The sequence below is a fragment of the Salmo salar genome, chromosome 17, assembly GCF_965601325.2.
Source record: "Salmo salar chromosome 17, fSalSal1, whole genome shotgun sequence".
Classification (NCBI taxonomy): Eukaryota; Metazoa; Chordata; class Actinopteri; order Salmoniformes; family Salmonidae; genus Salmo; species Salmo salar.
The window spans coordinates 8,799,028-8,813,350 of record NC_138307.1 but is presented as its reverse complement, the minus strand read 5'-3'; the positions used below and the strand labels follow the sequence as shown (position 1 = coordinate 8,813,350).

The 14,323-nt window shown below is 39.8% G+C and overlaps 1 protein-coding gene across 1 annotated transcript; it reads left to right on the top strand.

The window, feature by feature from the left end:
• Positions 1 to 8,281: 8,281 nt before the first annotated feature.
• On the top strand, positions 8,282 to 10,200 carry LOC145861462 (uncharacterized). The gene is made up of 3 exons (XM_082964381.1): positions 8,282 to 8,309; positions 9,305 to 9,640; positions 9,809 to 10,200. Exons 1-3 carry the CDS (start codon positions 8,282 to 8,284, stop codon positions 10,198 to 10,200), a joined length of 756 nt encoding a protein of 251 aa, XP_082820507.1.
• The last annotated feature ends 4,123 nt before the right edge of the window (positions 10,201 to 14,323 follow it).

Genomic DNA, 14,323 nt, shown 5'->3' with positions numbered 1-14,323 from the left:
CTAGTTTGTCTTAAATTACAAACCGTATGTTCCCTGTTACTTTGGTTTAATGGAATATCTACAGTTGAAGTCGGAAGTTTACTTGGAGTCATTAAAACTCGTTTTTCAACCACTCCACACATTTCTTGTTAACAAACTATAGTTTTGTCAAGTCGGTTAAGACATCTACTTTGTGCATGACACAGGTCATTTTTTCAAGAATTGTTTACAGACGGATTATTTCACTTATAATTCACTGCATCACAATTCCAGTGGGTCAGAAGTTTACATACACTAAGTTTACTGTGCCTTTAAACAGCTTGGAGAATTCCAGAAAATGATGTCATGGCTTTAGAAGCTTCTGATAGGCTAATTGACATAATTTGAGTCAATTGGAGGTGTACCTGTGGATGTATTTCAAGGCCTACCTTCAAACTGTGACTCTTCAATGCCATCATGGTAAAATAAAAACGAATCTGCCAAGACCTCAGAAACAAAAACTGTAGACCTCCACAAGTCTGGTTCATCCTTGGGAGCAATTTCCAAACGCCTGAAGGAACCACGTTCATCTGTACAAACAATAGTCCGCAAGTATAAACACCATGGGACCAGGCAGCCGTCATACCGCTCAGGAAGGAGACGTGTTCTGTCTCCTAGAGATGAACGTACTTTGGTGCGAAAAGTGCAAATCCATCCCAGAACAAAAGCAAAGGACCTTGTGCAGATGCTGGAGGAAACAGGTACAAAAGTATCTATATCCACAGTAAAACGAGTCCTATATCGACATAACCTGAAAGGTCGCTCAGCAAGGAAGAAGCCACTGCTCTAAAACCGTCATAAAAAAGCCAGACTACGGTTTGGAACTGCACATGGGGACAAAGATTGTACTTTTTGGAGAAATGTCCTCTGGTCTGATGAAACAAAAATAGAACTGTTTGGCCATAATGACCATTGTTGTGATTGGAGGAAAAAGGGGGAGTCTTGCAAGGCAATGAACACCATCCCAACTGTGAAGCACGGGTGTGGCAGCATCATGTTGTGGGGGTGCTTTGCTGCAGGAGGACTGGTGCACTTTAAAAAATAGTTTTCTTTCCTCATGAAGCCATCTATGTGGATATATTGAAGCAACATTTCAAGACATCAGACAGGAAGTTAAAGCTTGGTCACAAATGGGTCTTCCAAAAGGACAATGACCCCAAGCATACTTCCAAAGTGGTGGCAAAATGGCTTAAGGACAACAAAGTCAAGGTATTGGAGTGGCCATCACAAAGCTCTGACCTCAATCCTATAGAAAATCTGTGGGCGGAACTGAAAAAGTGTATGCGAGCCTACAAACTCAGTTACACCAGCTCTGTCAGGAGGAATGGGCCAAAATTCCCTCAACTTATTGTGGGAAGCTTGTTGAAGGCTACCTGAAACGTTTGACCCAAGTTAAACAATTTAAAGGTAATGCTACCAAATACTAATTGAGTGTATCTAAACTTCTGACCCACTGTGAATGTGATGAAAGAAATAAAAGCAGAAATAAATCATTCTCTCTACTATTATTCTGACATTTCACATTCTTAAAATGAAGTGGTGATCCTAACTGACCTAAGACAGGGAATTTTTACTGGATTTAAATGTCAGGAATTGTGAAAAATGTAGTTTAAATGCATTTGGCTAAGGTGTATGTAAACTTCCGACTTCAACTGTACTTTGGTTTTAGCAGTCAGATTAGAGGTCAAAGGTGACTGTTTTGTAAATATTTGTAGTGCTGCTAATAATCCTCTAAGCTTTATCCCATTTCTAAAAAAAACTACAGAGGCAGAGGGTAAATTAATGACAATACAAAAATAACGTTTTTTAAAGCCAAAACTTTTTACATTGCAGCAAGATAATCTTAGCTAAAAGTTCAGCAACAAAAAATAAATTACTTTATAAATCACCATAAACAACCAGTTTCAGATGGTATTTGATGAAACATTGGTAAATAGGTTCATGTTAAGTAGATGCTGGTGACACTGTCAGTGATTTATTTATTCTAGGCACACTTAACCAGCATGGCTACCACAGCATTCTGCAGCGATACGCCACCCCATCTGGTTTGCGCTTAGTGGGACTATCATTCACTTTTCAACAGGACAATGACCCAACATACCTCCAGGCTGTGTAAGGGCTATTTGACCAAGAAGGAGAGTGATGGAGTGCTGCATCAGATGACCTGGCCTTCTCAATCACCCAAACCTCAACCCAATTGAGATGGTTTGGAATGAGTTGGACCGCAGAGTGAAGGAAAATCAGCCAACAAGTGCTCAGCATATGTGGGAACTCCTTCAAGACTTTTGGAAAAGCATTCCAGGTGAAGCTGGTTGAGAGAATGCCAAGAGTGCAAAGCTGCCGTCAAGGTGGCTACTTTGAAGAATCTCAAATATATATTTTTATTTGTTAACACTTTTTTGTGGTTACTACTTGATTCCATATGTGTTATTTCATAGTTTTGATGTCTTCACTATTATTCTACAATGTAGAAAATAGTAAAACTAAAGAAAAACCCTTGAATGAGTAGGTGTGTCCAAACGTTTAAATATATGTTCCTGTTGTCATGACGTTGGCCTCTTTGAGTACAGGGAGGACAGTTGACCCCCTCCCCCCTTGCACCATCCCCCAACCTACCTTCCCCCACCCAGTCCCTGTGGGAAGGAGTGGTAAAATTCCAGGAGAATCTCTTGCCACATGGCCCATAGAGAGACACAGGAAATTCTTCCAACTCTCAGAATTGGGGAGCCAAGCGACATTTGTGTTCTGGAAAAGGTATGGAAGATTGGTGAAGAATCCAGCTACGAACTGGTCCGCTTGGTACAATTTTGTGATACTCAGAAGAGACAATATAGCCATATTACCATAAAACGGTTTATATAATAGCCTCAGCCTTGAGACTTGCATCCACATGGTTGTATAGAATGTATTAATAAGGATAAAGCTATTTGTAATACATTAATGAATGTCGCTTTGAAAGATCCATTCTAACCGAGAGAGAGAGAGAGAGAGTGAGAGAGAGAGAGAGAGAGAGAGAGAACGCGGACAAAACTCTCCAACAGAACGACGCTCCAACAAGGATCCCAACGACACACTGAGCGTAAATATATATTGATTGCAATTGTTCCCGAATGAGTGAGCGTTCAATTGTCAATTGTTAATATTAATGAACTCTGTGTACCTCCTCAGCTGAACTTTTATGACCCATTGTTCTACAAGACACCAGACATGCCTGTTAGCCACTAGGGCACATTACTCTACCAATTCTTTGTGATGATAATTACTGTTTGTATACTTTCTGTGAATTACTTAGTTTAGTAAATTTTAAGACAATTGATGTATGGATGACTCTTAGTAAAAACTGGGTTCGTGCAGTTACAACAATTTACGACGTTTGGAATGAGACTGGACGCGAGGTAAAATACACCATTTAAACCAGAAGATAATCGGCCTATACTATAATATAATATATCATGTTATAATATAGGAAAGTTATATTAGGAAAATTATAACTTTGTAATCTGAATATTTTCCTTGGTGCCCTGATCTCCTAGTTAATTACAATTAAACGATTAATCAGTTTGATCGCGTGATAATAATTACAGGGAGTTAAGTGATAAACATGTCTTCAGTTTAATGGTACCCCAAAGACACAACACTTTCTAACCCTACCATCCCTCCCCTAATTGGAGTAAACTAGTGAACAACAACACTTAGGCTTCTACTTCCATCTTAGACATATTATATACATTTTACAGACACTGTTTATTTTACAATTGTTATATTTTGTTTGTTTTACTCCTGTCCTTCCTCTAAGCTCAACCTCTCCCATCTATTTATTTCACAACAGCTCTGAACCTATATACCTTTTACGGACACAGTATGTTTAACATTAGTTATCTTGTTATTATTCCCAACCTTCATCTCTGTTCAACATTTACATCACATTTACATTTAAGTCATTTAGCAGACGCTCTTATCCAGAGCGACTTACAAATTGGTGCATTCACCTTATAATATCCAGTGGAACAACCACTTTACAATAGTGCATCTAAATATTTTACGGGGGGTTAGAAGGATTACTTTATCCTATCCCAGGTATTCCTTAAAGAGGTGGGGTTTCAGGTGTCTCCGGAAGGTGGTGATTGACTCCGCTGTCCTGGCGTCGTGAGGGAGCTTGTTCCACCATTGGGGTGCCAGAGCAGCGAACAGTTTTGACTGGGCTGAGCGGGAACTGTGCTTCCTCAGAGGTAGGGAGGCTAGCAGGCCAGAGGTGGATGAACGCAGTGCCCTTGTTTGGGTGTAGGGCCTGATCAGAGCCTGAAGGTACGGAGGTGCCGTTCCCCTCACAGCTCCGTAGGCAAGCACCATGGTCTTGTAGCGGATGCGAGCTTCGACTGGAAGCCAGTGGAGAGAGCGGAGGAGCGGGGTGACGTGAGAGAACTTGGGAAGGTTGAACACCAGACGGGCTGCGGCGTTCTGGATGAGTTGTAGGGGTTTAATGGCACAGGCAGGGAGCCCAGCCAACAACGAGTTGCAGTAATCCAGACGGGAGATGACAAGTGCCTGGATTAGGACCTGCGCCGCTTCCTGTGTGAGGCAGGGTCGTACTCTGCGAATGTTGTAGAGCATGAACCTACAGGATCGGGTCACCGCCTTGATGTTAGTGGAGAACGACAGGGTGTTGTCCAGGGTCACGCCAAGGTTCTTAGCACTCTGGGAGGAGGACACAAGGGAGTTGTCAACCGTGATGGCGAGATCATGGAACGGGCAGTCCTTCCCCGGGAGGAAGAGCAGCTCCGTCTTGCCGAGGTTCAGCTTGAGGTGGTGATCCGTTCAACCCCTCCCACCATCCATATTGGATTTCTGTTTGCCATATATTTTTCAACTGTGCTATGATGATTCGCAAATGTTCTGAACCTTTCTATTCTCGATTTTTACAGATTGTAAATGAAAAATAAACCGTTTTGCTAATAGTATTATATTATTGATCGATTGACTGACTTCTCAGATCACCCAGTAGTGCTATCTGTAGAGTTAGCTCCAGGTAAATGTTGCAATTCTTCAGCCATTCCTGGACCTGTGACCAAAACAAATGATCTAATGATTCTGTCTCTTCACAGCAAAATCTGCAGAGCTGGGAATGTTGTATCCCCCATATACATAACATTCTATTGGCAGTGGTGGAAAAAGTAGCCAGTTTTCATACTTAAAAAAAAAAACAATTACGGATAGCCAGGTGCACAGTTCAACACTCAGATATAATTCACAAATGAAGCATTTGTGTTTAGTGAGTCCACCAGATCAGAGGCAGTAGGGTTGACCAGGGATGTTCTCTTGGTAAGTGACTGAATTAGACAATTTTTCTGTGCTGCTTAGCATTCAAAATGTAACGAGTACTTTTGGGTGTCAGGGAAAATGAAAGGAGTAAAAAGTACTTTATTTTCTTTAGTAATGTAGTGGAGTAAAAGTAAAAGTTGTAAAAAATATAAATAGTTAAGTACAGATACCCCAAAAAACGAAACAAGTAGTACTTCAAAGTTTTTTTTACTTCAGTACTTTACACCGTCTAGTGGTTGCAAGAATTTTGTATAATCATTTAAATTGAAAAATGTGAAGTTTTGATTCCGACGTCGTTTTGCGTATCAATTAATAAACCATGTGCCATGGAATCATTACATCCAAAATCTCTTCCCAACTATTTTGCAATCTATAAGGCACAGATGTCATTTTTTGGTCCTAAAATGAGACCAGTATACTTTATTTATCACAATTTTCTTTAATTAATTATGGTCTTTAATGCAGGGCCGACAGACAAATTCCCTACTTTTTCCCCTTCCGCTTACCTCTTCCATTTTTGCGGTAATGCTTCAATTCGTTTGTTGTAATTGAGGGTAGAGCAGACATTTCCATGTGTGATTTAACTCCACCAGTCCTCTTTATGACAGCATTTACAAAGATTATACCTGTTTTTATGATCTATTAGTATATTTGAGTTTAATCACAATATTTGTATTATTTGTTCTGGTTTTTTTTCTGGTGGATTAAATTGGAATTGCAAACAACTTTCTATAGCTTGTTTATAAAAAATAGCGATATTTGGGAGGTTATTTCCTTTTCAAATAACTGAATGTGCGAGGTTTTAATCTGAATAAAGGGAAAAAAGGCCATTATTGAACTTGGGGTGAGACATTCTTATTAATTTGCTAGAGAACCATTTCCGATTTAAGTATAACTTTTGTACGACTTAAGCCTTTAGTGAGAGGTCTAATGCTTTAATATTAAATCATTTCTGCCCTTAATATTTAATTCATGTTCATTATATCAATAGGCCCGTTTAATTTGGTCTGGCTTGCAGTTACAATTACATTGAGAATTCTTTAAATCATAATTTATATAAAACAACTAAGTTGTATCGAGTGCGCTGAGAGTCGGGAAGCAAGTACAGAGAACGTTTTAATAAATAACCAAAACCAAAAACACCAAACTCAAACAACGCACCGACATGAAAACAGAGTCAATAACACCCGGCAGAAACAACCAAAGGGAGGGACAGATATAGGGATAATTCGCAGCCTGGTGACCTAGAGGCCGGAGAGGGAGAATACTTGACAAAAGTATTATTTGTCTGGAACCATAATCCATGACTCGATATGATGTAGATATGGTTTGTTGAAGCTTACTTAACTGGCTGCTGATGGGCCATCAACTGTTCCCATTGTATTCACACTGGTTGGAAAGGTTCGACCCCCAGAACATTCACACTTGGCCCAATGGATAATCAGCATGCAGTTGTCTGGACAAAGCTGTGGAAGTGAAGTCCACACATCAGATAAAACAAAATAAAATGATATAGATTTTACTTGTTGGTGCCCATCACTAAAGACAATGAAGTCTGATGGTTCTGTGTGAATGAGCTAATAGATACAACATGTATCAGATAGAGATGGTGTGATGATCACTTTTCACCATTAGTTTGTGTGGATCATTTTTTATTCTAAACTGACTTTTTCTTTAATGGTACATTGGCTATGAAATGACGCCACGTATTTATTAACTTGTCTTTTAACTACATATGTTATGTGAGTAACTGATAATGAATGTGTTTGGAAAACTGCATCGAAGCTAACGTAATTAATCTGTCAATGGAAAATAAAATCTGTACAATCATTTGTGCTGGTTAAACTATTTTTCTCTTTTGTTGTCTGAAGCGAAAAAAGACGAGTTGCCAATGATCAAATAAATGTGTGCATTAATATGTTCTGGTAGAGCTCTTCTTCTCTCATATATAATTAAACATAAAAGAAACAATGTTTGAAGTGACATATTTAGTGTTTTTCTAAAGCTGAAAGAGACAGGAAGTTCAATTGACTATCACAAAGCTAAATATGATCAATGCACTAACATGGTTTTTCCAGAATAAGCGACTTAGACCTGTTAAAACCACAGCTTTATTGATCTATTGAATCATATGCAATACGGAAAATATCATGTTTTTGTTTAATTCATGGCATTCAAAACAATATTTATATGAATCTACTCATCTACACATCACCATTGAAACAAGCCAAATTGCTCATCCCTAGTATTTTCTACAATGCATACAAATGTATGTTTTGCAGTATAAAAAACGTAGACTACATATGTTTTCTTATTAAATGACAGTTAAATAAAAGAACATATGTATTATTTATCATTTTAGAGTGTTTTATATGATGTCAAAGTCCAGGGACAGCATTACCACTGGAATCCAAGAATTACCAACTTACTATTAGGGAACGGAACCAGACAGCAATCTGGTGTTACCTTTCTCACACCACTACAGTACTGATTTCAACAGACCCTTTCACGCCCCATTGTTAGAGCTTAATATCTTCCCAGGACTATTGAGGGTCAGGCTGTTGAAATGCCCTGTTGATGATGTTAATAGTCTGGTAGAACTGGTATGGATGGTCAATTTGAGGTTGATTCATTGACATGCATGTTCAGAGTGAAAGAGCTGTGAACTCACCTGTGATGGCTCATGTCTACCACAACCTTTCCTATTGTGTTAGTAAGCACCACAGCATTTAAGGCAGCCATCGTTCAAAATGTGTTCATACATACAGTACAAAGGGATGGGGTGTGGCCTGCAGAGAGGAGGACCAGGAGATTGATCTCAGATTCTATTTAGGACTGGGATCCTTATCCAGATTTGCCAGATCGACAGTGAGGACAAACCCAGCCTGCTGAGTTCCTTCCTGAATGTGACAGTGGAGCCCAGTTTGCACCGCAGGATCCAGCGATGGCATCAGTGAAGCTGGAAGAACGCAGTCACACACTGGAGCTGAATGTCAACATTAAAGATGAAGAAGAGGAGGAGGAGATGGGGAAATCTGTTTATCATGGTAAGAGCAGGTTCTATCTATCTGTACGTTATCTTCATAAGTTAGACCTCCATAAGTTATGACCCAGTCTATTGCTAGGTTGAAATCTGTAATTCTGACATGACATATCATTGATGAACTCCAGACTGCACAGCAAAGCTAGTATTGTTCATTACAACTTCCCACTGTGCATGAAAAGTTCCTCTATAATTGTTTTACGATGAACTGTTACAATGACAAGTTCTATGTTACTTCATGCTACTAAGATTTGCATGCTTTGACACCAGTATTGGCAGCATGTTTTATCCACCGGGCTGTCTCGAGTGCTCAGAGAGTTTACAAAGGAAAGTAGACAAACTGCCAGTGTTTTGAAGTTCTATAAAATGAGTCTGTGTGCGTACCACGTTTGGGGTGTCAAATCCATTTCAATTCCAGTCAATTCAGAAAGTACACTGACATTCCAATTCAAATGCTCTTCGATGTTTTTCAATTAGGAACATTTGGAATTTGGTTAAAAAAACAAACTTGACAGTTTAAATGGAATTGACCAAAATCCTGGTATGGTATTTTTAGTATTAGTATTTTTAGTATTAGTATTTTTAGTATTTTTTGTTGTTGTTGCTTATTTTGCCTTACTTTAGTACGTTTTATTCGACTGTTGTCTTGTCCAACCTACTTATATCATGTCATATGTATATCACACCAACTGACTTGTTCATCTGATGTTGTTCACACAGGAGACAGTGTTGAAACATTCTCTACATCCAGAGAGCAACAGCAGGAAGATCACAGAGATAAGAGGTCTCACCCCTGCCCACATTGTGAGAAGACTTTCCCATTCCTATCAAAGCTAAAAATACACCAAAAAATACACACAGGAGAGAATCTGTATTCCTGCACTGACTGTGGGAAGAGCTTCACAACATCATATTATCTGACAGTTCACCAGAGAGTGCACACTGGAGAGAAGCCATACTCCTGCACTGACTGTGGGAAGAGTTTCTCTCATCAGAGCTACTTTAAAATACACCAGCGTATACACACAGGAGAGAAGCCATACTCCTGCACCGACTGTGGGAAGAGCTTCACAACATCATATTATCTGACAGGTCACCAGAGAGTGCACACTGGAGAGAAGCCATACTCCTGCACTGACTGTGGGAAGAGTTTCTCTCAACAGAGCTACTTTAAAATACACCAGCGTATACACACAGGAGAGAAGCCATACTCCTGCACTGACTGTAGGAAAAGCTTCACAACATCATATTATCTGACAGGTCACCAGAGAGTGCACACTGGAGAGAAGCCATACTCCTGCACTGACTGTGGGAAGAGTTTCTCTAATCAGAGCTACTTTAAAATACACCAGCGTATACACACAGGAGAGAAGCTATACTCCTGCACTGACTGTGGGAAGAGCTTCACAATGTTAACATCTCTGACAGTTCATCAGAGAGTGCACACTGGAGAGAGGCCATACTCCTGCACTGACTGTGGGAAGAGCTTCACAACATCATCTTATCTGACAGTTCATCAGAGAGGGCACATTGGAGAGAAGCCATACTCCTGCACTGACTGTGGGAAGAGTTTCTCTCATCAGAGCTGCTTTAAAATACACCAGCGTATACACACAGGAGAGAAGCCATACTCCTGCACTGACTGTGGGAAAAGCTTCAAAACCTCATCTGAGGTAAGGCTTCATCTGAGAATACACACAGGAGAGAAGCCATTTCATTGCTCTGACTGTGGGAAGAGTTTCTCTCAACAGAGCCACTTAAAAACACACCAACGGATGCACACAGGAGAGAAGCATCATCAGTTCTCTCAGACATGCTGAGATTTACGTTTGTCAGGACAGAAATTACAAGATTATGTTATGTTATTGCATCAAATAGTTGTTTTATGCAATAGAATAAGGGGTTGTTAGAATGCTCATTTGTGTGTATTCTACTACAAAATTTACGATGTCTTTGGGTGATACCGCAATCCAGAGCATAAGTTATTGTTTCTGTTCTATAAGGCACCAGGGAGAGATGACCCCAGGGCTAGACCTTAGTCTCCATACAAATATAACTGTTTTTACAGCAGATACTGTCTGCTGTGAATTATAATTATCTTTCATTCTAATCTTAACCTTGTGACCCATTCCATACATCTGTTGTTTTTCATGTATACTGAAGAGGATTTATCTTGGCTATAAAAGACCTTTGTGCTTTTGTCTCGGGGCTCTCAACAAATCATCTGAGGGTGATTCGTTGACCATCCATCATTATCGTAGAGCACTCAATCGATTTGTGTGTTGTATTAACCTGCTTTCTTATTAATGAGTGAATAAAGGTTTAGTTTAAGTATAACTCTGACTTGTGTGATATGTTTGTCTCTCCTCCTTTGAAAGTAAAGAAATTAACTACCACAAGTCACTCCATCACTTCATTCTCATCTTATGAAATTGCAACCAGTGAATTGGATTAAATGAAGAGAGTATAGATTTTACATGTCGGTGCCCATCACTAAAAAACAATTAAGTCTGATGGTTGATTGAATCATTTAGTGTTTGTTCGAAGCTACAAAAGACAAGAAGTTGCCAATGATCAAATAAATGTGTGCAACTCTTCTTCTCTCATATAAAATTAAACACAAAAAACGACGTTTTAAGTGACATACAAAAAAAATTCTGAAGCTGAAAGAGACAGGAAGTTCAATTGACTATCACAAAGCTAAATATGATCAATGCTCTAACATGGTTTTTCCAGAAACAACAGCTTTGAGACCAGTTAAAACCACAGCTTTATTCATCTATTGAATCATTTGCAAAATGAAAAATATGTTTTTGTTTAATTCAAGGCATTCAAAACTATATTTATCTACTCAAAACATGTCACTACACCTCTACACATCACCATTGAGACAAGCCCATTTGCTTGCCCCCAGTATTTTCTACAATGCATACAAATATGTTTTGCAGTATAAAAAACGTAGACTGCAAATGTTTTCTAATTAAATGACCTTTCTCACACCACTACAGTATTGATTTCAACAGACCCTTTCACGCCCCATTGTTAGAGCTTAATATCTTCCCAGGACTATTGAGGGTCAGGCTGTTGAAATGCCCTGTTGATGATGTTAATAGTCTGGTAGAACTGGTATGGATGGTCAATTTGAGGTTGATTCATTGACATGCATGTTCAGAGTGAAAGAGCTGTGAACTCACCTGTGATGGCTCATGTCTAACACAACCTTTCCTATTGTGTTAGTAAGCACCACAGCATTTAAGGCAGCCATCGTTCAAAATGTGTTCATACATACAGTACAAAGGGAGGGAGGTGGCATATTTCACCCGCTAAAGCCCCTCCCCATCCCAAGTTGGGATGTTATCCCAGTGACCGGCAGACGATCCCAGGATCCCTAGGCCCCCCCAGAGGGCAGGACCCATCCTTCCAAAATAGCACACAGTGCCACCCACGGACAGAAGCAGATCAACCACTAAAAGCATTTCCAATGCTCTCACCTCAATTTTCTTTATATATAGCTATTCAAAAACTACATATATTCAAAAATCTTGCATATCTTAATTTCCATAATTGACAATGAATGTGCGTAATAATGTTGACAGTTCATGCAAAGGATCGTTACCAATAACCAGGATTGTTACTAATAACCAGGATTGTTACCAATAACCAGGATTGTTACCAATAACCAGGATTGCCATTGCATTACATTTTTGTCAATTATTATTTTAGCAAACACTTATTGTGATTCATCTTATATTGTCCTTAACATCCTTACCCCCTAGCAACAGATGTGAGATACACACACACACACACACACACACACACACACACACACACACACACACACACACACACACACACACACACACACACACACACACACACACACACACACACACACACTCAACACATTTAGCCCACAATCAACCACAAACTCAGATGCTCAACGGTTGCTATATCCCAGAGCCCAACTCAAGAAAGGACCTGATTTATGAATGCATATACAGTTACAGCTGTTTGAGAAAGCATGCAAGATTGAGAAACATCGACAAAAATGGGGACATTTTGATTACAGTTTTTTCCAACTGCTGACACACAAAATCTTTTCATGTCACACGATTTTTGAAACCTCTCACTCAAAGTGCAAAACTACACACCAAATATCCAAAACCATAAGCTATTTCTCAGCCTTTGACTCAGTTGTCAATTCCATAAAACACTTTTTTCAAAACATTACACACAATTCTCTACCTAAAACACAAAAATCTAACAGGAAGTGACTTGCTTTCCTTTTCCAAACACAACCAATCAAAATGCTACACTTATTCACCAGGTCACACACACACACTCCTCACATGTGCAAACACTAATTGCTTAACTGATCACTAACCAATCACTGCTTTACTGTAGTATAGGCCTATAAATAGGTCAAAGGTCAGATTACCTGTTTTGAACAATGGATGCCAACAATGGACAGAGAGCAAGAGGAGTAGGAGGGAGAGGCAGGGGACAACAACGAGGACAAATTCAAAGACGAAGAGTTGAAGGAGTAGGAGGAACAGGAAGAGGACGAACAGGAAGAGGATGAGGGCAAAGAAGAGAAGGAAGGAAGGAGAGCCATCTCTGATGAGATTAGGGCAACACTTGTTGATCATGTGATCAACCACGGTTTGACCATGAGACCAACTTGAGTCGATTTACAGTGGCGTCCATATTAGGAACCTTCAGAAATGAGAACAGATATGCAACTATCTAATGACTATTTTAGCATTACAGTAATGTGCTGTAAAATACGTGTGACTGCATAGTATTGCATAAACATTTGTAACTCTAAGCCATCCATTTACTGCACTGCATTGAATGAATGAGGTTGGTTTTCATGCTGTACTACCTTTTTTTGTACATTGTTTACAGTTACTATGCTGAACACATACTGTGTTTGAATTCTGTACATAGTGGAAAGGCAAAGACATCATGGAGGACGAGGACGCTTGTTTACAGATGTACAAGAGACTGCAATTATAAATATGGATTTGGCCAACAATGCAATTAGGATTCGAGAGATAAGAGAGCATATCTTGAATAATCACACCATATTTAACAACATCAATGCTGTAAGCCTGTCGACCATACAACACATCCTCCAACGGCACCGAGTGACGATGAAACAACTTTACAAGGTGCCATTTGAGAGAAACTCTGACAGAGTCAAGAATATGCGACATGACTTTGTAGAGGTATGTATGCAACACTACTTCCAGTACTTCAGACATACCATATTTACTCATCTGTATATCCTTTTGTCTGTTACAGAGAGTATTGGAGCTGGATGCCCATGTAATTCGCCATGGATTTATTTATGTGGATGAGGTTGGCTTCAATCTCACCAAAACCAGGCGCCGTGGAAGAAATGTAATAGAACAGAGGGCAATTACCAATGTCCCTGGACAGCGTGGGGGTAATATAACTATGTGTGCTGCCATCACTCAAAACGGGGTCCTCCATCACAATGCCACACTGGGTCCGTACAACACCGGCCATATGCTCACTTTTCTGGATGCAATTTACACAATGCTTGTCCCTGATCCAGATCAGGAGCCTGCTAGATTTGTGGTTTTATGGGACAATGTTAGTTTTAACCGGGCTGTTCTAGTCCAAAACTGGTTTGCCACCCATCCACAATTTGTAGTTTTGTACCTACCCCCATATTCACCTTTTCTAAATCCCATAGAGGAATTCTTCTCAGCCTGGCGCTGGAAAGTGTATGATCGCCAACCCTATGCCCGCATGCCGCTTTTCCAGTCAATGGAGGACGCATGTGGTTGTCCAAGGTTGGATACGCCATGCTAGGAGATACTTCCCTCGATGTTTGGCAAGAGAAAACGTATCTTATGATGTGGACGAAGTATTGTGGCCAGACCCAGCCCGGAGAAGAGATGAAGCGTAGCT